At 43.9% G+C, this 25,202-nt stretch overlaps 1 protein-coding gene across 1 annotated transcript in view; it reads right to left on the minus strand.

Annotated features, from left to right (window-relative positions):
- Positions 1–23,787, minus strand: part of ARHGAP45 (Rho GTPase activating protein 45) — a 161,044-nt gene extending 137,257 nt beyond the window's left edge. Inside the window, exons 1-2 of the mRNA XM_069739975.1 lie at positions 23,527–23,787; positions 16,556–16,856 (exon numbers count right to left, since the gene is read on the minus strand). Of these exons, the coding sequence (XP_069596076.1) occupies positions 16,556–16,856; positions 23,527–23,610 (385 nt within the window). The 5' untranslated portion in view covers positions 23,611–23,787. The remainder of the gene's footprint in view (positions 1–16,555; positions 16,857–23,526) is intronic.
- Between the last annotated feature and the right edge of the window lie 1,415 nt (positions 23,788–25,202).

Here is a 25,202-nt window from a genome sequence, read left to right on the forward strand (position 1 = left end):
GAGCCACGTAGTATATTGCACAGCGACGTAGTATACAGCACAGAGCCACGTAGTATATTGCCCAGCTACATAGTATATTGCCCAGCCATGTATGTCACAGGTTAAAAAATAAACATATACTCACCTTCCGATCCGAGGGCCCCTTGTAGTTCTGTCGCCTGTGCGCGGTGCACGCGGCAGCTTCCGGTCCCAGGGTGTGATGACGTCGTGGTCACATGACCGTGACGTCATGGCAGGTGCTTCTCGCGCAAGCGCGCAGGACCTGTGATGACGTCATGGTCACATGACCGTGATGTCATGGCAGGTCCTTGTTGCATACCATCCTTAGCACCGAAACCTGCCGCTTGCATGGAGTGGTCACTGGAGCGTCGCGAAAGGGGAGTATATAATGATTTTTTTTTTTTATTATTATTTTTAACATTAGATCTTTTTAGTATTGATGCTGCATAGGCAGCATCAATAGTAAAAATTTGGTCACACAGGGTTAATAGCGGCGGTAACGGAGTGAGTTACCCGCGGCATAACGAGGTCCGTTACCTCTGGCATTAACCCTGTGTGAGCGGTGACTTTGGGGAGTATGGAGCGGGCGCCGGGCACTGACTGCAGGGGAGTAGGGAGAGACTAATTGGACTGTGGCCGTCGCTGATTGGTCGTGGCAGCCATGACAGGCAGCTGGCGAGACCAATCAGCGACTTGGATTCCATGACAGACAGAGGCCGCGACCAATGAATATCCGTGACAGACACAAGGACAGACAGAAAGACCGAAGTGACCCTTAGACAATTATATAGTAGATTTAGGAGAGCTCCTGTGGCACTGACGTATTACAGGATCATCTTAGGAAGCTTTTAGGGCCTATTTATGTACTGTATATATTGCAGTACATTACGTTAAAACCGTGATTCTGGTTTTCCAATCATTTAGGTAATCTTTAGAGACTTGTGTACTAAGTGTGTGGTAAGTCTGCTAGGAAAGGACATAACATTAGCTTCCTTCTCCTACCTACAGCCTATGTAATTTCTATAAAAAAAATGGCGTGGTGGTATGTGTCGGGAAATAAACTATATATTGTGTTTTTGTCTAGAGCCATTTTTTCGGACAAGAATACTTATGTAACTGTGTAGCTATATGACGCTTAGTATGTTGACTACAATTATCATACTTGTCAGAAACTTGTCAGAAACTGCCGAATTTCGGAAGGTTTCAAGACATGCTGAAGACACAGATGTTCCTAGAATGTATTTTTATCTTTTATAGTCCACAGCCGTAGCAGTACATCCTAAGATTAGTCGTCTCTGCACAACACAGGCAAACTCTTGTAAGTAAATCATACAGATGGTCACACTGTTGTGAAAATAGGGGATGCAAGAAAGCCATGTTTGTATGATATCTCTGAGAAATGATACAATACAAAATAAAGCTGATTGATTATTTTCATGTTGCGATAGCTTGCAAATCAAAATAATTCAGATCCAGGATTGAGACAACCTATTTGAAGCAAGCTGCTATACTTCAGTAGATTAGTTCTTGGACTATTTGAAAACCCTTAGCAGCCCAGCAAAGTTATCCAGATCACGGAATTAGACACAAAGTTTGGATTTCCTCTGGGATTCTACATTTTTTGCCCATCTGGAAAGGCAGACGGTGCCAAAAAATACATAAACAGAGTCCATTTGAACAATATATGTGTCACTGCAGTCAATGGCTCCATTGAGACTGAATCAATTATTTGGGCAGTCAGACAGAACCTTTGGATGCCCTGCAAAAACACCTATGAACATGGACTACATGATTTTTCTGATCAGTACGTAGGGGGACTGTAAAGACCTTTCATTCTGGTAATCGGTTGTGGTCACAGATAAGAATATTGACAAAGATTTTGACAGTAGTATGGGAGAAATGACTGTGTTCTTGGCTGTAGTTGTCTTATGAGTGACCTCAGTTTTGAGCTATTGTTTCAGCAGTTTCATTTAGAGGCACAGTTCTCCTTTAACCCATATATGAAGCTTGGTTTGTTTTATCCATGAGTGCACAACCTGTGTCTGTCATGGCATTCAGTGTGGATCCCAGCCACCTGGTCACAGAAATACCGGACTTGTCTGTGTGTGGCTATTTGAATGTAGTTCATCTGTGTCCTCCATAGATTTTTAGCAGAATGTGTTTCCTGTACCTCTCTTTGTTACTCAAGAAAGATATATTTGAGTTTAGGTTTCTTCAGACTTCTGAAAAATATTTAGAATTGAGAGTCCTCAGTGGTTGATACCTTTTAATGGCTAACTGAAAAGTTGGTAACAAATTGCAAGCTTTCGAGAGTACATAGGTCAGACTTCTGAGCACTGACCATATTGCACTGACTGGCTGCAGGTCTCCCGATCCGAGAGTGACAGCTGGGAGCAGAAAAGGTTGCGCATTTCTGATAAGACAGCTGCCGCCCACTACGCCTGATGAAGAGACCTGTGTAGTCTCGAAAGCTTGCAATTTGTTACCATCTTTTCATTTAGCCATAAAAAGGTATCAACCACCGTGGAATCTCAAATGTTAACATTTTTCTACCTACTTGCTAACACGGTACAAAGATACATTTTCCCTATACCAGATCGCAGAATGTCAACTAATTCCTGATGCGTTCTGGTGACACTCTTTGTAAAACAGTAAACCACAAACAAGAACAAGTTCCAAAGCCCTGAATTGTCATTTATCCACTGGCACAAACCTCCAGAATTGCTCCCCTCCCCAGTCAGTTGAAAACTGAGTAAACAGGAAACGAGTCAGATGAGAATCTGTCTTCCTCAGGAAGCTGCCTCCCTTCTACCAAGTATAACAAACCTGGCCATCTCAGCTCATGTCTTCACCTTCCAGTGTCACGCTGCTGCTTACTTAGCTGGACTGCCAAAGTCTTCCAGTGCACACTGTGTGTGGTCTGTGTGATAGGCCGTCAAATATGTAACAGATGCAGCACATATTGCCAAATGTGTGTCGTAGACATACCGTATGTATTTATTGTATGATCTTACAGACTTCCCAAGTCTGCAAACTTGAAGGCAGAGCTTACTAAAAGGACTAATATTAGTCATAATTATAGGAGCAGACATTTTGTGGACTGTCAATAATCCTAAAGAAGCACATGAAGCAATATGCTTGGCTGTCGAGGTTGCGTTCACCCAGTGCTGAAAATAATGTGCAATAGAATATGAGAAACTCCACTGCACATACAGATGTGCTAATGTACAGATGAAATCCAAGGCAAATATATGAAGAACTTGGCGAGAAAATAATGTTAATTGCAATCAGTAAAATATAAGACGTTTCGGTCTATTGTAGACCTTCTTCAGAAAAACTCTGTACAAGAAATAACAAAACACCTTATTATGATTATGGCATTGCTTACGTTTTTCTTATTTTTCTTGTACACATCACTTTTTGATTATGTGGTTTGTTATTTCTTATACACAGTTTTTCTGAAGAAGGTCTACAATAGACTGGAACGTCATATATTTTACTGTCGATTGCAATTAAAATTATTTTCTTGCATTATACTTGAGTGCCAAGTTCTTCATATGTTGGATTACGGATTGGGCCGCTACTTGTGCACCTTCATTCAGTAGTGCCTTGTTCTACTATACATGAGATCCAAGGCAAGGTCTGTAAGAAATCTGAAGCAGGAAACAACATGCGGTGGACTTCAAACCCGTTGTGTGAGAATCTGGTTTCATATGCATTGTGCACTATATTAATTGCTAATTTCTGCAGCAATAACACAGTATGTGTACATAGCCAATGAGGCTTTTTCATTTTCCTTCAAAGATTTATTCATTGGGGCCTGCTTAACAACAGCTACAGTATCCGCACAAGGCTAGGTTCACACGACCTTATTTTTGTCCGTGGAAAAAACTGACAGAACTCAACGTTATTCAATTGGGCTGTTTAGAATACCTATTTTTACACGGACCGAAAGTCTGCATGAAAAAAACCCAGCAGCATGCGTTAGTCTGTTCCATATTTCGGATGAGATTCGCCTGTTCGACTCTACGGATGCGCAAAATAATTGGAATCCAATACCAACCAACTGTATAGCATCCAGTTTGTATGGGAGCATTGCCATTATTAACATAGGAAACTGTTTTTGGTCTTGTAAATCTTTATAACTGCTGATGTATAAAAACAGATGCCATACAATTTTTTTTATACGTTCATGTAAATGCAGCCCAATTGGACACGTATATAAATTCTTTAATTACAAAATCATTTTTCCAACACTATTTTGTACATACCCACAGTATTAGATACTTGCCTATACACTGTAGAGACACAGTATAGGTACACAAAATTCTATTGCAAAACTGAGTGACACCAGATACCAAATATGCATGAGCACTAAATGTAGATCCACTTTCTGTAGCATAATTAAATGGGCTGTAAAAGATAAAAATGTCTTTTTTTTTCTACAAACAGTGCCCCTTTGGTCATGTATAGGATATGTCTCGTATTGCAGGTCAGTCTTATCCAAGTGAATAGGACTGACCTGTAATAAAAGACATAAACTAAACAAGACATCAATAATACTCCCCTCTGAGCAAGGTAAGTGACTCCTGGTATTCAATTAGGAAGGCCGGGGTAAACACTAAAGGTATGGAAAACCGGTCCGAGTCTCCTTGCCGAGAGTCGCACAAGTGTTCTTCGTATGGTCATCTGTGTGTAATGCGTTTGCAATGCGATGATGCGATTTTCTCGCACCTATGCATCCGTATGACATGCGTATGGCTTTACATTTTTCACTGATTTTCCCCATTGAATTTAATGGTTCAATGAGCTGAAATGAGGAAAATGTGTGCGTATTTGTTGCAAGCTAGACAAATGGTCCATGTGTTTTACTTGCACCAATAGGCTTGCATTGACGAGACTTGGACGATATACGAGTACAATCGCAACATGCTGTGATTTTACATGCACATAGAATACATCTGAGAAAAAATGCAGTCATGTGAGCTGCCCCATAGATTAACACTGGTCCGAGTGCTATGCGATGTTTTCTCGCATAGCACTCACCTGTATTCCATGGTAGTGTGACGCTGGCCTAAGAAGTCCATTATGAGGATAACCCTTCTCATTCACTATGGTTCTTCTCAGTAAAATGGTAACACCTATACTTATTTCCAGTGCTAGCGCCTTTTCAGCAGTCTTGGCCCTCTCTCTCCCGGGGCTCGGGTAATGCAACATACGGTATATTTGCTTTCATTAAAAAAATGCTGTTGTGTTGGGCTTGCAGCACACCCCCAGTTACTGGAATGTAGCTGAGAAGCCATGTCAAACTCAGTCAAAATTCAAGTGTGGTGCTGGATATAGAAGAAAATAGTCATGTTTATCTAATCCTCTGCAACCTCTTGAAAATGTCGCCATATTTCCAAGGCGTATACACTGCTTCCAAATTAACTCAGATCCGTGTTCAGAGTGCGGACCTAATGCATCGCTTATCCTTGCAGTCCGTGCCATGACCAGGTGAACCAGCACCTTTAGAGCATGTACTTTACACCAGCACCATGAATGAGAATTAATACTATAGGAAACCTGTGAGCTGATGCATCCTGCCCAAACCACGCGCAGCATAAATCAGAGCCTGGATGCATATTTGCAACCAACTGTGTGTTACTTTGAAATGCTGCAGTGTACAGGAGAAAACAGTGATTGAAAGTATAGTCAGGGACTACAGGGAGAGACGTAGCTAGTCCAGTGCAGGGCATAGCCACTGTGCATGCGGGCTACTTCAGCAGCTGATGAAACATTACAGTAATGTCACTTGATAGGGCATGCATGTGTTGACTTCCACAGCCGTGTTGAGACAGCCTTTTAAGTGACATGAATGTGAAGCAGGAAGGAGATACCAGCGAATGGCATGTCACATGATGATGACATGCTGGATCACATGACCGCTATCAGCACGACAGGAACGGGGCAACATAAGTAAATATCCCAACGGTGCCTACTAAGATGCCTCCATAACAATGCAGTGTTCCCTTAAGAACCTCAGGAAAAGCCAAGTAAGACTACTATCCACCGTGACCCCATAACCAGAACCATTATCACACATACTCCTTCAGAATTCAAACCCAGCAGCTCTTGTGCACCAGGCGGCAGCTCTTCCCTCTGAGCTATTCTGCTCGCTGGACAGTTCCTTGGTGAATCAGATAATAGTACCTGTGTTGTTCCTGATGTCTCAAACCTGAGTTCCTGATGTCTCCACCCCAAGTTTCTGATTGGCTCACCCTGTGATCTCCTGATTGAGCACCCTACTTAAACCTGGCACTGGACTTTCTTCATTGCGAAATTATTGAGCTCCCAGCCTTTAGTCTAGTTTCTTCCCACCTGCTGCTTATCCTCAATATCCTACTGTTTCTCCATGTACCGACCTCTGGCTATATCCTGACTATGATTCCTGCTTATCCTTCCAACTACACTGCTGCTCTGTGTAGCAACCTCTGGCTATATCTTGATTCTTGACTACACTACCTGGTGGTGCTGCCTCTAGTGGTTGCAATATCACTACTCCAGCTTAGGTCAGACCTTAACATACTCGCTGCTGCTCTGTTCATTGTCTGTGGGTCTGATGGTAATGGCTCAGCACTCAGAAACCTTTGTAAGTCCCATACATATTAAATAAAGCTTTGCACGCCACCAAGCGGGTCAATCAAGGATTGATTGCAATCCTCGTTCTTGTGATCGATGGGTATCCCAGTGGTCAGACATTTATCACCTCTCTTGTCAATAGGTGATAAATGTCTTTTGTAGAAAAATCACTTCATATGCAACTCTTAGTGCCCCCAATGAGCAAGTCACAGCACATCCATTGGTTCCTGCTCTAGTGCAAACCTTCATGCCCCAATCAATGCCACCATGCTGCTTGATTGCCAAAAACAGTGCCAGAAACAATGTCTCAATCAATGAAAGCCACAGTGCCAGGAGTGAATAGAGAACACGGCTGTCGTCAATTCATGAGCTTCTATTCTTTGCTTTAAAAACATCCATCTATCACCAGACAGCCACATCGTTCTGTGTGATTGACCACAGCAATGTGTGAACCCTACTGTTAATGAAGATGGGGGCAAGTCATTGTAGTGTCATTTTCCTGCACCTTGTATTCTGCTGTTGTCGCTGAATCTTGTGGGTTACTCCTGCTGATGGTGTAAAGCTGTTGTCGGCCAGTCATCTTTGCCAATTCCTGCAGATTTGCCCGCATGCAGTGGGCTGGAGCTTGTGTGTGGCCTGTGATATAAATGCTGCTGTAAGGAGGAAGACCAGGCTGCAAGTAACTGTATTCAGCAGCCTCACAGCATGTATGAGGATACAGGCCGGGAGATCGGCGCCCAGTCCATGCACTGCAGGGCGAGCGCAGACCCATTTCCCCTTCCAATAATTATACTGCCATAATAATAAATAAAGATGTTTCCTAATTATACCCACTATTTATTTTTCCATCAATATGGCCATGTGAGGGCATGTTTTCTGCAGGATGAGTTGTACTTTTGAATGACATGATTGGTTTTACCAAATAGCATACTAGAAAATGGGAAAAAAATTCAAAGTGCGGTGAAATTGCAAAAAAAGTGGAATTCTACAATTGTTTTTTTTTACTATGTTCACCAAATGCTAAAATTGACCTGCCATTATGATTCTCCAGGTCATTATGAGTTCGTATATCATTATGAGTTCCTAACTTGAATAGGTTCTTATGGTGAAAAAAAAATTGTCAAAAGAGAAAAAAAAATGTTGCCATTTTCCGAGACCCATAACGTCTCCATTGTTCGCGATATGGGGCTGGTTGAAGACTTATTTTTTGCACGTCGATCTGACGTTTTTATTTATACCATCTTGGTGTAGATATGATCTTTTTATCACCCATTATTGCATTTTAATGCAATGTTGCAGCGACCAAAAAAAGTAATTTCTCCCGTTTTTGATTTTTTTTCGCATTACGCCATTTACCGATCGGATTAATTCTTTTTATATATTGATAGATAGGGTGATTCTGAATGCAGAGATACCAAATATGTGTATTTTTCATTTTATTGTTTTATTTTGAATGGGGTGAATAGGGGGTGATTTAATCTTTTAAATTTTTCTATTTAAAAAAAATATATATATATTTTTTTCTCTTTTTACTAGCGTCAATAGTCTCCATGGGAGAGTAGAAGCTGGGATCATATGATCGCCTCTGCTACACACAGCAGGGCTGCAGCCCTCCTCTATGTAGCAGAAGTGCTGACTTGCTATGAGTGCCGACCACTGGGCGACGCTCATAGCAGAGCGGCAATGACAACTACAGGGGTCTGCTGCAGACCCCGGGTTTTCATGCTGACCCATCGGCAACCCAGAGTCATGTGACACGGGCACCGATGGGTGTAGTTTGTGACGCACTTCCAACGCTTGCAAGTTAAGTGCCGCTGTCAGACATTGACAGCGGTATTTAACATGTTAACAGCCACGGGTGGATTGCGATTCTATCAGAATTTGTTACGGGCACATGACAGCTGACCAGTCATTGGATGTTAAGGGGTTAATAAATGTAAACAGTATATGTTATTGCATATATATTCACCGATTATACGCTACCAAAAAATCTCTTTATCGGTATTCATTAAAAACCTATAAATTCTAGAATATACTGTAAATACACCCCGAAATATGAAAACTCTAAAAGTGATAATAGAAAAAAATATCAAATAGTCAAGCGTAAAGGGGGATCATCCTATTTGTCAACTACTCTTGTTCCTACCTGTCCACAAAGGTTGGCACCCATTTAAAAAGCAATTGGCGCCGCTGCTCCTCGTCGACTAGCCCTGGTTGTCCTTGCCGCCGCCTCCTCAGCCTCACCAGTTCAGACGCAGAACGCAGTCTCCCCTCAGCAGCTTCCCCCTGCTGGACGCAGACTTCCCTCAGCAGCCTCTCCTCACTCCCGTAAGCAGCGCCCCCTTGTCGGATACAGCCTCCCCTCAATGGTCTTCCCATGCCAGATGCAGAATTCCCTCAGCAGCCTCACCCTTCCGGGCACAGACTCACCTCAGTAGCTTCCCCTCTGCAGCCTCACCCTATCGGATGCAGATTCCCCTCAGCAGCCTCCCCTCTCCTCACTCCCATCAGAAGCCTCCCTTCTCACTCCTGTCAGAAGCCTCCCTTCTCCTCACTCCACTCAGCAGCCTCCCCTCTCCTAACTCCCCTCAGCAGCCTCCCCTCTCCTCTATCCCCTCAGCAGCCTCACTCCCCTCACAAGCCTCCCTTCTCCTCACTCCCTTCAGCAGCCTTCCTTCTCCTCGCTCCCCTCAGCAGCCTCCCTTCTCATTCCCCTCTACAGCCTCTCTCTCCTCACTCCCCTCAGCAGCCTCCCTTTTCCTCACTCCCCTCTGCAGCCTCCCCTTTCCTAACTCCCCTCAGCAGCCTCCCCTCTCCTCTATCCCCTCAGCAGCCTCCCTTATCCTCACTCCCCTCACAAGCCTCCCTTCTTCTCACTCCCTTCAGCAGCCTTCCTTCTCCTCACTCCCTTCAGCAGCCTTCTTTCTCCTCCTTCCCCTCAGCAGCCTCCCTTCTCCTCACTCCCCTCAGCAGCCTCCTCTCTCCTCACTCCCCTCAGCAGCCTCCCCTCTCCTCATTCCCCTCAGCAGCCCCCCTCTCCTCATTCCCCTCAGCAGCCTCCCCTCTCCTCATTCCCCTCAGCAGCCTCCCTTCTCCTCACTCCCTTCAGCAGCCTCCCTCATCCTCACTCCCCTCTACAGCCTCCTCTCTCCTCACTCCCCTCAGCAACCTCCCCTCTCCTCACTCCCCTCAGCAGCCATCCTTCTCCTCAACCCCTTCTGCAGCCTCCCTTCTCCTCACTCCCCTCTGCAGCCTACCCTCTCCTCATTCCCTCTGCAGCCTTCCTTCTCCTCACTCCCCTCAGCAGCCTCCCTTCTCCTCACTCCCCTCAGCAGCCTCCCTTCTCTTCACTCCCCTCTACAGCCTCCTCACTCCCCTCAGCAGCCTCCCCTCTCCTCACTCCCCTCAGCAGCCTTCCCTCTCCTCACTTCCCTCAGCAGCCTTCCTACTCCTCACCCCCCTCAGCAGCTTCCCCTCTCCTCATTCCCCTCAGCAGCCTCCCCTCTCCTCTATCCCCTCAGCAGCCTCACTTCTCCTCACCCCCCTCACAAGCCTCCCTTCTCCTCACTCCCTTCAGCAGCCTTTCTTCTCCTCATTCCACTCAGCAGCCTCCCTTCTCCTCACTCCCCTCAGCAGCCTCCTCTCTCCTCACTCCCCTCAGCAGCCTCCCCTCTCCCCTCAGCAGCCTCCCTTCTCCTCACTCCCCTCTGCAGCTTCCCCTCTCCTCATTCCCCTCAGCAGCCCCCCTCTCCTAATTCCCCTCAGCAGCCTCCCCTCTCCTCATTCCCCTCAGCAGCCTCCCTTCTCCTCACTCCCCTCAGCAGCCTCCCTCCTCCTCACTCCCCTCTACAGCCTCCTCTCTCCTCACTCCCCTCAGCAGCCTTCCTTCTCCTCACTCCCCTCAGCAGCCTCCCTTCTCCTCACTCCCCTCTGCAGCCTACCCTCTCCTCATTCCCTCTGCAGCCTTCCCTCTCTTCACTCCCCTCTGCAGCCTCCCCTTTCCTAACTCCCCCTCAGCAGCCTCCTCTCTCTTCGCTCCCCTCAGCAGCCTCCCTTCTCCTCATTCCCCTCAGCAGCCTTCCTTCTCCTCACTCCCCTCAGCAGCCTCCCTTCTCCTCACTCCCCTCTACAGCCTTCTCTCTCCTCACTCCCCTCAGCAGCCTCCCCTCTCCTCACTCCCCTCAGCAGCCTTCTTTCTCCTCACTCCCCTCAGCAGCCTTCCTTCTCATCACTCCCCTCAACAGCCTCCCTTCTCTTCATTCCCCTCAGCACCCTCCTCACTTCTCACTCCCCTCTGCAGCCTCCCATCTCCTCACTCCCCTCAGCAGCCTCCCATCTCCTCACTCCCCTCAACAGCTTCACTTCTCCTCACTCCCCTCAGCAGCCTCCCCTCCCCTCTCCTCACTCCCCTCAGCAGCCTACCCTCTCCTCACTCCCCTCAGCAGCCTTCCTTCTCCTCACTCCCCTCAACAGCCTCCCTTCTCCTCACTCCCCTCAGCAGTCTCTCATCTTCTCACTCCCATTAGCAGCCTCTCATCTCCTCACTCTCCTCTGCAGCCTCTTCCGAGTCCTCACACACCGCCTGCTGACTCCTCTGACTACCCGCCGCCAACTTCAGTGTCTCCTGGCTCCCACGAACGTGGCATGCTGCTCCGGAATGAAGAAAAGCGCGCAGTGTGTCACATGACCGGCGTACTATGTCAAGACCATGATGCACTCAGGCCTGCTGCTGCTGCTTAAAGGTACAGCACCGATTTCTGGCCGCCAGATGCATGACCAACACTGTAGGTGTATCTTTAAATAACTGCAGTATTGTTATGTATCTGGCTGACAGCAGCCCTGAACTATTGCGCCTGGAACCCGATGAGCAGAGGCAAGAGAGAAGGGTTCGGCTGCCTGTGCATCCGGGCCCCCCTTTTTGCTACTGCTGACTGGGCCCCAAACAGTAGTAAGGGCAGTAATGCCCTGATGGCGGCCCTATACATAGGCTCACTCTTCAGACTCCCATATGTCTTATCCCCACAATCCTCACTATTTGTAATAACCTGGCCATATTACCCTTGGTGCACTGTGGGATATGTAGATACCAGATTGACTGCATGCAGATGGTGAGATCTACAACCAAGTCTGAATTATTACTACACAACTAGAAATAATTACTAATTTACAAATGACATTAGGGGGCTAGAAGGCCACTGTTATAATGAGTGCTTCCTTAGGATTTAACCCCTTAAGCCCCGAGGGTGGTTTGCACGTTAATGACCGGGCCAATTTTTACAATTCTGACCACTGTCCCTTTATGAGGTTATAACTCTGGAACGCTTCATCGGATCTTGGCGATTCTGACATTGTTTTCTCGTGACATATTGTACTTCATTTTAGTGGTAACATTTATTCGATATAACTTGCGTTTATTTGTGAAAAAAACGGAAATTTGGCGAAAATTTAGAAAATTTCGCAATTTTCCAACTTTAAATTTTTATGCCCTTAAATCACAGAGATATGTAACGCAAAATACTTAATAAGTAACCTTTCCCACATGTCTACTTTACATCAGCACAATTTTGGAACCAAAATTTTTTTTTGTTAGGGAGTTATAAGGGTTAAAAGTTGACCAGCAATTTCTCATTTTTACAACACCATTTTTTTTTAGGGACCACATCTCATTTGATGTCATTTTGAGGGGTCTATATGATAGAAAATACCCAAGTGTGACACCATTCTAAAAACTGCACCCCTCAAGGTGCTCAAAACCACATTCAAGAAGTTTATTAACCCTTCAGGGGTTTCACAGGAATTTTTGGAATGTTTAAATAAAAATGAATATTTAACTTTTTTTCACACAAAATTTATTTCAGCTCCAATTTGTTTTATTTTACCAAGGGTAACAGGATAAAATGGATGCCAAACATTGTTGTACAATCTGTACTGAGTACGCTGATACCCCATATGTGGGGGTAAACCACTGTTTGGGCGCATGGCAGAGCTCGGAAGGAAAGGAGCGCCATTTGACTTTTCAATGCAAAATTGACAGGAATTGAGATGGGACGCCATGTTGCGTTTGGAGAGCACTTTGACGCAACAAGTGCTTCACAGAAGTTTATAATGCAGAGCCGTAAAAATAAAAAATCTTATTTTTTCACAAAAATCATCTTTTCGCCCCCAATTTTTTATTTTCCCAAGGGTAAGAGAAGAAATTAGACCGCAAAAGTTGTTGTGCAATTTGTCCTGAGTGCGACGATACCCCATATGTGGGGGTAAACCACTTTTTGGGTGCATAGCAGAGCTCGGAAGGGAAGGAGCGCCATTTGACTTTTCAATGCAAAATTGACTGGAATTAAGATGGGACACCATGTTGGTTTGGAGAGCCCCTGATGTGCCTAAACATTAAAACCCCCCACAAGTGACACCATTTTGGAAACTAGACCCCCTAAGGAACTTATCTAGATGTGTTTTGAGAGCTTTGAACCCCCAAGTGTTTCACTACAGTTTACAACGCAGAGCCGTGAAAATAAAAACCTTTTTTTTCCCACAAAAATGATTTTTAGCCCCCCAAATTTTTATTTTCCCAAGGATAACAAGAGAACTTGGACCCAAAAAGTTGTTGTCCAATTTGTCTCGAGTACGATGATACCCCATATGTTGGGGTAAACCCCTGTTTGGGCGCACGGGAGAGCTCGGAAGTGAAGGAGCACTGTTTTACTTTTTCAATGCAGAATTGGCTGGAATTGAGATCGGACGCCATGTCGCGTTTGGAGAGCCCCTGATGTGCCTAAACAGTGGAAACCCCCCAATTATAAATGAAACCCTAATCCAAACGCACCCCTAACCCTAATCCCAACTGTAACCCTACCACACACCTAACCCTGACACACCCCTAATTCTAATCCCAACCCTAATCCCAACCGGGAAGGAGCGCCATTTGACTTTTCAATGCAAAATTGACTGCAATTAAGATGGGACGCCATGTTGGTTTGGAGAGCCCCTGATGTGCCTAAACATTAAAACCCCCCACAAGTGACCTCATATTGGAAACTAGACCTCCCACGGAACTTATCTAGATGTGTTGTGAAAACTTTGAACCCCCAAGTGTTTCACTACAGTTTACAACGCAGAGCCGTGAAAATAAAAACCTTTTTTTTCCCACAAAAATGATTTTTAGCCCCCCAAATTTTTATTTTCCCAAGGATAACAAGAGAACTTGGACCCAAAAAGTTGTTGTCCAATTTGTCTCGAGTACGATGATACCCCATATGTTGGGGTAAACCCCTGTTTGGGCGCACGGGAGAGCTCGGAAGTGAAGGAGCACTGTTTTACTTTTTCAATGCAGAATTGGCTGGAATTGAGATCGGACGCCATGTCGCGTTTGGAGAGCCCCTGATGTGCCTAAACAGTGGAAACCCCCCAATTATAAATGAAACCCTAATCCAAACGCACCCCTAACCCTAATCCCAACTGTAACCCTACCACACACCTAACCCTGACACACCCCTAATTCTAATCCCAACCCTAATCCCAACCGTAAATGTAATCCAAACCCTAACCCTAGCCCTAACCCTAGCCCTAACCCTAATGGGAAAATGGAAATAAATACATTTTTTTTAATTTTATTATTTTTCCCTAAGGCTAGGTTCACATTGCGTTAGGGAAATCCGTTTAGCGCTGGCGGATTGCGCTAACGCAATGTCTTTTTAGGTGTCGTGTTTAGTGGTCGCGTTAACATCCCCGCTCTGGAAGATCGGGGATCGGACCTCGGGCGCGCCGCGGACGCTGCAAGCAGCGTCTGAGGCGCGCCACAAAAGAATGGCACCTTGCTAGCGCGAGCCGAAAATGGCACGCTCTAGCGATGCACTACACCCGAAAATCACATTGCTGTCAATGGTTGTGCTAACGGACCCGTTGCACGGCGTTAATTGTGACATTTTCGCCGTGCAACGCTGTCCGTTAGCGTTAACCCATTAACGCAATGTGAACCTAGCCTAACTAAGGGGGTGATGAAGGGGGGTTTGATTTACTTTTATAGCGTTTTTTATATCGGATTTTTATGATTGGCAGCCGTCACACACTAAAAGACGCTTTTTATAGCAAAAAAGTTTTTGCGTCTCCACATTTTGAGACCTATAATTTTTCCATATTTTGGTCCACAGAGTCATGTGAGGTCTTGTTTTTTGCGGGACGAGTTGACGTTTTTATCGGTTACATTTTCGGACACGTGACAGTTTTTGATCGCTTTTTATTCCGATTTTTTGTGAGGCAGAATGACCAAAAACCAGCTATTCATGAATTTCTTTTGGGGGATGCGTTTATACCGTTCCGCGTTTGGTAAAATTGATGAAGCAGTTTTATTCTTCGGGTCAGTACGATTACAGCGATACCTCATTTATATCATTTTTTTTATGTTTTGGCGCTTTTATACGATAAAAGCTATTTAATAGAAAAAATAATTATTTTGGCATTGCTTTATTCTGAGGACTATAACTTTTTTATTGTTTTGGTTATGATGCTATATGCGGCTCGTTTTTTGCGGGACAAGATGACGCTTTCAGAGGTACCATGGTTATTTATATCCGTCTTTTTAATCGCGTGTTATTCCACTTTTTGTTCAGCATTATGATAATAAAGCGTTGTTTTTTGGCTCGTTTTTTTTTTTTTTTTCTTACGGTGTTCACTGAAGGGGTTAACTAGTGGGCCAGTTTTATAGGTCGGGTCGTTACGGACGCGGCTATACTAAATATGTGTACTTTTATTGTTTTTTTTTAGGTAAAGAAATGTATTTATGGGAATAATATTTTTTTTTTTCTGCTTTATTTAGGAATTTTTTTTTTTATTTTTTTTTACAAGTGTGGAAATTTTTTTTTTTACTTTTTCACTTTGTCCCAGGGGGGGACATCACAGATCACCGATCTGACAGTGTGCACAGCACTCTATCAGATCGGTGATCTGACATACAGCCGGGCAGGATTAGAGCTGCAGCTGCAGCCTGATCCTGACCCGGAAGTGCTCCCTGCAGGACCCGGATGCAGCCCGGCGGCCATTTTGGATCCGGGGACTGCAGGGAGAAGACGCTCGGTACACGGTGAGTACATCACCGTGTACCGATCGTCTCAGGGAAGCCCGCAGGGAGCCCCCTCCCTGCGCGATGCTTCCCTGCACCGCCGGCACACCGCGATCATCTTTGATCGCGGTGTGCCGGGGGTTAATGTGCCGGGAGCGGTCCGTGACCGCTCCTGGCACATAGTGCCGGATGTCAGCTGCGATAGGCAGCTGACACCCAGCCGCGATCGGCCGCGCTCCCCCCGTGAGCGCGGCCGATCGCATATGACGTACTATCCCGTCCCTGGGAATTAAGTCCCAGGTCATCTGGACGGGATAGTACGTCATATGGGATTAAGGGGTTAATGGGCCTGTTGGAGTTTAAAGGGAACCTGTCATGTCAGATAACATAATTACCCTATATTACAGCTATGGGGTTGATCTGCAGGTTAGTAGAGTTATGAAAGTGACTGACAGCTGACTCTGCATTGATGCACTGCTGAATGTGCCGTCAGTTAAGTGTCAGGGTGCGCCTACAGCCGCTGCTGTCAGTGGTGTGAATGGTGTCTGTAGCTGTGTCAGGACGCCTGTATGACTGAAAGTCGGGGACTCCTGGAGGAGATAAGTTCTATTCTCCCAGTTCCCACACTCTAAGTATGGTGGCCGGGCATGTTCATAACGCTAAAAACCTCCAGATTACAGTAATCCTATATCTGCAGTTTAATAGCATTATCAGACCTGACAGGTTCCCTTAACATGTGCTGTATGAAGTGACTTTCATACTTTACTATACTATCATTCTAGACTATAATCAGATATTAGTGGAAGAAAAATATAATCGCAACTGTGTCCTTTTTTTATCATGTCTGATACTTATGTGGTCAACCACAGTAGTACTTACCATCTGTCAGTACCACATCTCGTAGCTTTTCAAGCCGTTCTGCAAACCTTGCTACATCTCCAAGAAGCTGTGAGATGTCTTCCACTTCAATAAACGGTCCTTCTCCACTTTCAGGAGGACTTGGGGCTCCTCCTGGTTTACTGGATTTGCTTCTGGGAGAAGACAAGGGGATTCCTGCAGCACTAGCATGGCGACTTAAACTTGTCGGTCTTTTCAGGGTTCCACTTGGAAGAGGGCTGCTAACTGCAGGGTTACCAGATCCTTCTGTAGAGGACTCTAGGACATCTTTACGTTGAGCTTCCTACATGGATGAGAAGGCAAAATCAAACCACAAAACTTAAGACTAGGACTAAATCTGACAATTAACATTTCTGTTGAGATTATTTGCATAATTAGCATATTTCCTAGAGGAGCATTGCGGCTTTATGTCTCCTCATCTTGGCATGCTTAGCATGTCAATCTCTGCAAGGAGAAACGATACTTCTTGGATATCGGTCGGACGTCTCTCACACAGCCAAACCAGATCTCCACTTTGCACTGACGAGGGGCAGTACCCCGAAACAGTGTCTGCAATTTGAGATTGTGGTTTGGCTATTATCCTAAGTCATGTGACAAGGATCGTTAAAGGGTCGACATTGACTTGTAGGATTGCCACCTTACAATAGGTGGCACTAGAGTTCTAGTTCTCTTCCTCTCTGAAGATAGAATTTGCATAATTAGCATATTTCCCAGAGGAGCATTGCGGCTTTAAGTCTCCTCATTTCATCATGCTTAGCATGTCAATCTCCGCAAGGAGAAATGATACTTCTTGGATATCGGTCGGACGCCTCTGACACAGCCAAATCAGATCTCCACTTTGCACTGACGAAGGGCAGTACCCCGAAACACAGTGTCTACAAATTGAGATTCTGGTTTGGCTATTATCCTAAGTCATGTGACAAGGATCGTTAAAGGGTTGACATTGACTTGTAGGATTGCTACTTCCAATAGGTGGCACTAGAGTTCTAGTTCTCTTCCTCTCTGAAGATAGAATTTGCATAATTAGCATATTTCCCAGAGGAGCATTGCGGCTTTAAGTCTCCTCATTTCGTCATGCTTAGCATGTCAATCTTGGATATGTTTTCATACTGAAACATTCCAGACATTAAATAAGTCTTATTTTCTTGGGAACATGATAAGGGTCACCTCACCAATCTAACCCAAGAAGAGGTGCGAAACCGGCTAAATAAGATTAAAATAGATAAATCTCCGGGTCCGGATGGCATACACCCACGAGTACTAAGAGAACTAAGTAATATAATAGATAAACCATTATTTCTTATTTTTAGGGACTCTATAGCGACGGGGTCTGTTCCGCAGGACTGGCGCATAGCAAATGTGGTGCCAATATTCAAAAAGGGCTCTAAAAGTGAACCTGGAAATTATAGGCCAGTAAGTCTAACCTCTATTGTTGGTAAAATATTTGAAGGGTTTCTGAGGGATGTTATTCTGGATTATCTCAATGAGAATAACTGTTTAACTCCATATCAGCATGGGTTTATGAGAAATCGCTCCTGTCAAACCAATCTAATCAGTTTTTATGAAGAGGTAAGCTATAGACTAGACCACGGTGAGTCATTGGACGTGGTATATCTCGATTTTTCCAAAGCGTTTGATACCGTGCCACACAAGAGGTTGGTACACAAAATGAGAATGCTTGGTCTGGGGGAAAATGTGTGTAAATGGGTTAGTAACTGGCTTAGTGATAGAAAGCAGAGGGTGGTTATAAATGGTATAGTCTCTAACTGGGTCGCTGTGACCAGTGGGGTACCGCAGGGGTCGGTATTGGGACCTGTTCTCTTCAACATATTCATTAACCCCTTACCGGCATCGGACGTACTATACCGTCCGATGCCGGCTCCCCTGCTTTGATGCAGGGCTCCGCGGTGAGCCCGCACCAAAGCCGGGACATGTCAGCTGTTTTGAACAGCTGACATGTGCCCGTAATAGGCGCGGGCAGAATCGCGATCTGCCCGCACCTATTAACTAGTTAAATGCCGCTGTCAAACGCAGACAGCGGCATTTAACTACCGCTTCCAGCCGGGCGGCCGGAAATGACGTCATCGCCGACCCCCGTCACATGATCGGGGGTCGGCGATGCTTGTGAATGGTAACCATAGAGGTCCTTGAGACCTCTATGGTTACTGATTGCCCGTCGCTGTGAGCGCCACCCTGTGGTCGGCGCTCACAGCACACGTGCAATTCTGCTACATAGCAGCGATCAGCAGATCGCTGCTATGTAGCAGAGCCGATCGGGTTGTGCCTGCTTCTAGCCTCTCATGGAGGCTATTGAAGCATGGCAAAAGTAAAAAAAAAAAGTTTAAAAAAATGTGAAAAAAATAAAAAAAACATAAAAGTTTAAATCACCCCCCTTTCGCCCCAATCAAAATAAATCAATAAAAAAAATACCAAATCTACGCATATTTGGTATCGCCGCGCTCAGAATCGCCCGATCTATCAAATAAAAAAAAGTATTAACCTGATCGCTAAACAGCGTAGCGGGAAAAAAACTCGAAACGCCAGAATTACGTTTTTTTGGTCGCCGCGACATTGCATTAAAATGCAATAACGGGCGATCAAAAGAACGTATCTGCACCGAAATGCTATCATTAAAAACGTCATCTCGGCACGCAAAAAATAAGCCCTCAACCGACCCCAGATGATGAAAAATGGAGACGCTACGAGTATCGGAAAATGGCGCAATTTTTTTTTTTTTTTTTTTTTTTTTTTTAGCAAAGTTTGGAATTTTTTTTCACCACTTAGATAAAAAATAACCTAGTCATGTTTGGTGTCTATGAACTCGTAATGACCTGGAGAATCATAATGTCAGGTCATTTTTAGCATTTAGTGAACCTAGCAAAAAAGCCAAACAAAAAACCAATGTGGGATTGCACTTTTTTTGCAATTTTACCGCACTTGGAATTTTTTTCCCGTTTTCTAGTACACGACATGCTAAAACCAATGATGTCGTTCAAAAGTACAACTCGTCCCGCAAAAAATAAGCCCTCACATGGCCAAATTGACGGAAAAATAAAAAAGTTATGGCTCTGGGAAGGAGGGGAGCGAAAAACGAACACGGAAAAACGAAAAATCCCCCGGTCATGAAGGGGTTAATGATCTGGTAGAAGGTTTACACAGTAAAATATCGATATTTGCAGATGATACAAAACTATGTAAAGCAGTTAATACAAGAGAAGATAGTATTCTGCTACAGATGGATCTGGTAAGTTGGAAACTTGGGCTGAAAGGTGGCAGATGAGGTTTAACAATGATAAATATAAGGTTATACACATGGGAAGAAGGAATCAATATCACCATTACACACTGAACGGGAAACCACTGGGTAAATCTGACAGGGAGAAGGACTTGGGGATCCTAGTTAATTATAAACTTAAAGAACCTAAATTACCTGGAGCAGCCAGTGCCAGGCAGCAGCTGCCAAGGCAAACAGGATCATGGGGTGCATTAAAAGAGGTCTGGATACACATGATGAGAGCATTATACTGCCTCTGTACAAATCCCTAGTTAGACTACACATGGAGAACTGTGTCCAGTTTTGGGCACCGGTGCTCAGGAAGGATATAATGGAACTAGAGAGAGTACAAAGGAGGGCAACAAAATTAATAAAGGGGATGGGAGAACTACAATACCCAGATAGATTAGCGAAATTAGGATTATTTAGTCTAGAAAAAAGACGACTGAGGGGCGATCTAATAACCATGTATAAGTATATAAGGGGACAATACAAATATCTCGCTGAGGATCTGTTTATACCAAGGAAGGTGACGGGCACAAGGGGGCATTCTTTGTGTCTGGAGGAGAGAAGGTTTTTCCACCAACATAGAAGAGGATTCTTTACTGTTAGGGCAGTGAGAATCTGGAATTGCTTGCCTGAGGAGGTGGTGATGGCGAACTCAGTCGAGGGGTTCAAGAGAGGCCTGGATGTCTTCCTGGAGCAGAACAATATTGTATCATACAATTAGGTTCTGTAGAAGGACGTAGATATGCGGTTTTATTATGATGGAATATAGGCTGAACTGGATGGACAAATGTCTTTTTTCAGCCTTACTATGTTACTATGTTACTATAAGCCTCCCTTCCTCTACACATCTGTGAAATGACAGCATCACATCTGGAAGGTTTGTATACAATGGTGACCACAGTAGCACTTTTAGAAAGCATCAACATAAAGATGAACATACAGAATTATTTGAAGATGATCCCTTTATAAGGCTGTTCACATCTGCGCTAAACATTTCTACTTTTGCTTTCTGTCATTGGTAGGGAAAACCCAAAATCTATTCCAAATAAAATCAATACATTTTATTAACTATAATAGAGCCTTTCAGATTTCCATCATAGCATCTGCCATTTATCCATAAAAAAAACAGTGCAGCATAATGGGTTTTGTTCTCCCCAGCAAATACTGTGGTATCTGTAGCTAATTTTCTAAATGAAGCTTCCAATACAGATGTAAACCGAGCCTAAGGAGACTTCTCAATAGGCTGCATTAAAGCCCCAAACTCACGTGCACTTTTTGACATTTTATTATTATTATTATTATACATTTTTACATTTCCTGTACTCACCCTGTGACCTGACGTGAAATTCACACCATCATTACATATTTGGAACATAGTTTAGCCTGATCTATACTTTTCTTTGGTTAGATGCTGTTAGCTACTCCGATACAATCAGTAGTAACAATTTCACTGGTTAGTGCTAAATTTGCCATTTTGGCTAACTTACAGTGGGGCAAAAAAGTATTTAGTCAGTCAGCAATAGTGCAAGTTCCACCACTTAAAAAGATGAGAGGCGTCTGTAATTTACATCACAGGTAGACCTCAACTATGGGAGACAAACTGAGAAAAAAAAATCCAGAAAATCACATTGTCTGTTTTTTTAACAATTTATTTGCATATTATGGTGGAAAATAAGTATTTGGTCAGAAACTAAATTTCATCTCAATACTTTGTAATATATCCTTTGTTGGCAATGACAGAGGTCAAACGTTTTCTGTAAGTCTTCACAAGGTTGCCACACACTGTTGTTGGTATGTTGGCCCATTCCTCCATGCAGATCTCCTCTAGCGCAGTGATGTTTTTGGCTTTTTGCTTGGCAACACGGACTTTCAACTCCCTCCAAAGGTTTTCTATAGGGTTGAGATCTGGAGACTGGCTAGGCCACTCCAGGACCTTGAAATGCTTCTTACGAAGCCACTCCTTCGTTGCCCTGGCGGTGTGCTTTGGATCATTGTCATGTTGAAAGACCCAGCCACGTTTCATCTTCAATGCCCTTGCTGATGGAAGGAGGTTTGCACTCAAAATCTCATGATACATGGCCCCATTCATTCTTTCATGTACCCGGATCAGTCGTCCTGGCCCCTTTGCAGAGAAACAGCCCCAAAGCATGATGTTTCCACCACCATGCTTTACAGTAGGTATGGTGTTTGATGGATGCAACTCAGTATTCTTTTTCCTCCAAACACGACAAGTTGTGTTTCTACCAAACAGTTCCAGTTTGGTTTCATCAGACCATAGGACATTCTCCCAAAACTCCTCTGGATCATCCAAATGCTCTCTAGCAAACTTCAGACGGGCCCGGACATGTACTGGCTTAAGCAGTGGGACACGTCTGGCACTGCAGGATCTTAGTCCATGGTGGCGTAGTGTGTTACTTATGGTAGGCCTTGTTACATTGGTCCCAGCTCTCTGCAGTTCATTCACTAGGTCCCCCCGCGTGGTTCTGGGATTTTTGCTCACCGTTCTTGTGATCATTCTGACCCCATGGGGTGGGATTTTGCGTGGAGCCCCAGATCGAGGGAGATTATCAGTGGTCTTGTATGTCTTCCATTTTCTAATTATTGCTCCCACTGTTGATTTCTTCACTCCAAGCTGGTTGGCTATTGCAGATTCAGTCTTCCCAGCTTGGTGCAGGGCTACAATTTTGTTTCTGGTGTCCTTTGACAGCTCTTTGGTCTTCACCATAGTGGAGTTTGGAGTCAGACTGTTTGAGGGTGTGCACAGGTGTCTTTTTATACTGATAACAAGTTTAAACAGGTGCCATTACTACAGGTAATGAGTGGAGGAAAGAGGAGACTCTTAAAGAAGAAGTTACAGGTCTGTGAGAGCCAGAAATCTTGATTGTTTGTTTCTGACCAAATACTTATTTTCCACCATAATATGCAAATAAATTGTTAAAAAAACAGACAATGTGATTTTCTGGATTTTTTTTTCTCAGTTTGTCTCCCATAGTTGAGGTCTACCTATGATGTAAATTACAGACGCCTCTCATCTTCTTAAGTGGTGGAACTTGCACTATTGCTGACTGACTAAATACTTTTTTGCCCCACTGTATATTCATCTTTCATGGCCAGAATAACTATAGTATTAGCAATTCGCGTGTTCTTAAATTAAAATCAAATATGTAAGTCAGTTGATGGTTAGAGAAAGTCATGATATGCCATGAAAAAGTCATCATATCTCAAATCCATGACTGCCTTTTGGCGGATGCAGCTATTGTACGGAAGCCTACTGTTCTATATCGGCTAGGGCATAAATGAAGCCAGACAGACTAAGAAACTATTAAGATACCCATGTAGTAGGATAGCAGTAAAACAGGCATGGAGTTTTTTTTACATAAAGAGTAAGCGTTTGCACAGAGATTCAAAAATGGAATCTACTGGCTATATAGAAACTCTACTACAGCAAAACGTACAGTTTCTACTATATTATAGATATTTAAAATATACACCAAAGTTATATCATTTCTTTAGACATGTGACACAAGCTTTTTAATACATCATTTAAAAATGCTTTAAAATGGAATTCATGCAGAAAATTGAAAAGCCATGCTAGGTATGATAAGTATAATGAGAAGTGTTAGTAGTCAGTAGTGAGCTGGCGAAGGGTGTCGGGTGCAGACAGACTCACGCTTTGTGGTGCTGGGCTTCCTGCTCTGCTTTTCTTTGATAAGGACGGAGTTTTCATCAGTTCCCGCTTCTTCCTTGAAAACATCCTGAATATAGGTCGCTTCTGCCTCTTTTGTTAATTGGTGTTACCACCTCTAATAGGCACCTTGGTAGATCTGATGTTGTGGTAACCCCTGCGACCCCACCTGGGGGGCAGATTCTAGGGGTACTCAGAAAGCTGGTGCTGTATGCCCAACACAACCCCTGTCATGTGCCATGTGATGTTGAGGCGTTTCCTGATTGGACGATTGTAGTCCCAAAACTGACACAGACAGGAAGAGGTAAAGGGTGTTAACCCTGTACGTGCTGGGACCACAGCAGCATCCTGTCCCCTCCCAAAGCTTTGTGTGCCTGTCATATGTCTCTTTGCACAGACTTAGCATTTGTGATGTGATAGTGAGACAATAGAGGAAGTTATAGGGAGAGGTTATAAGGAGTTACAGCAATTCTGAAAAAAAAGCATGAAGCTAGAGGGAAGTATGGCCCAACGCGATGGTGGTACGTAGCAAAATGGAAAAACAAAACGTAAAGACTGTTTTTTTTCCCCTTTTATAATATCAGTTCACCATGAATGGTTTTCATAAATACATCTAATATTAACTTCTTAGCAAATTTTGACCTTAATGACCAGGCCAAATCTTTTAAATCCGACCATTGTGCCTTTATGTGGCAACTCTGGAATGCTTCAACGGATGCCACTGATTTTGAGAATGTTTTTATCGTGTCACATTGTACTTCATGTTGGTGGTAAAAAATTTGGTCGATATGATTTTTGTACATCTATTAAAATCTAAACAAAATTTTGCAAAAAATGTCGCAATTTTCAAACTTTAAATTTGTATGCCCTTAAATGAGATAGTTATACCACACCAAGTAAATAATAAATAACATTTCACACATGTCTACTTTACATCTGCATAATTTTTGAAACATAATTATTTTTTTAGGACGTTAGCAGGGTTCAAAGTTAATCAGCAACTTCTCACTTTTCCAACAAAATTTACAAAACCTTTTTTTTATGGACCACATCACATTTGAAGTGACTTTGGGGGCCTATATGACAGAAAATATCCCAAAGTGACACCATTCTAAAAACTGCATATAGGGACCACATGATACCACATACAAGGAGAAATACTGCCACGCCGTGACCAGACCACAAATTACCAACACATAGTGCCCGAATACTACAATATTCATTATGAATACAACCCACAATACTAACAACACTGTTATTACCACCAGTGACAATGTACACAGTACAGGTACAATGTACACAGTACCTCTGTATATAGTGTCAGTGTATAGATAATACAGTGATCACTAGTGACATTATACACAGGAGCTCTGTATATATTGTATAGTGTACGGGTAATACAGTGATCACCAGTGACATTATACACAGGAGCTCTGTATATAGTGTCAGTGTACAGGTAATACAGTGACCACTAGTGAGTGACATTACACACAGGAGCTCTGTATATAGTGTCAGTGTACATATAATACAGTGATTACCAGTGACATTATACAAAGGAGCTCTGTACACAGTATATAGTGTAAGTGTACAAGCAACACACTGACTCACCGGTGACATCTGTAGTTGAGGTCTTTTTTCTTCATCCAGTGCAGACCGCCGTT

The sequence above is a fragment of the Ranitomeya imitator genome, chromosome 1, assembly GCF_032444005.1.
Source record: "Ranitomeya imitator isolate aRanImi1 chromosome 1, aRanImi1.pri, whole genome shotgun sequence".
NCBI lineage: Eukaryota > Metazoa > Chordata > Amphibia > Anura > Dendrobatidae > Ranitomeya > Ranitomeya imitator.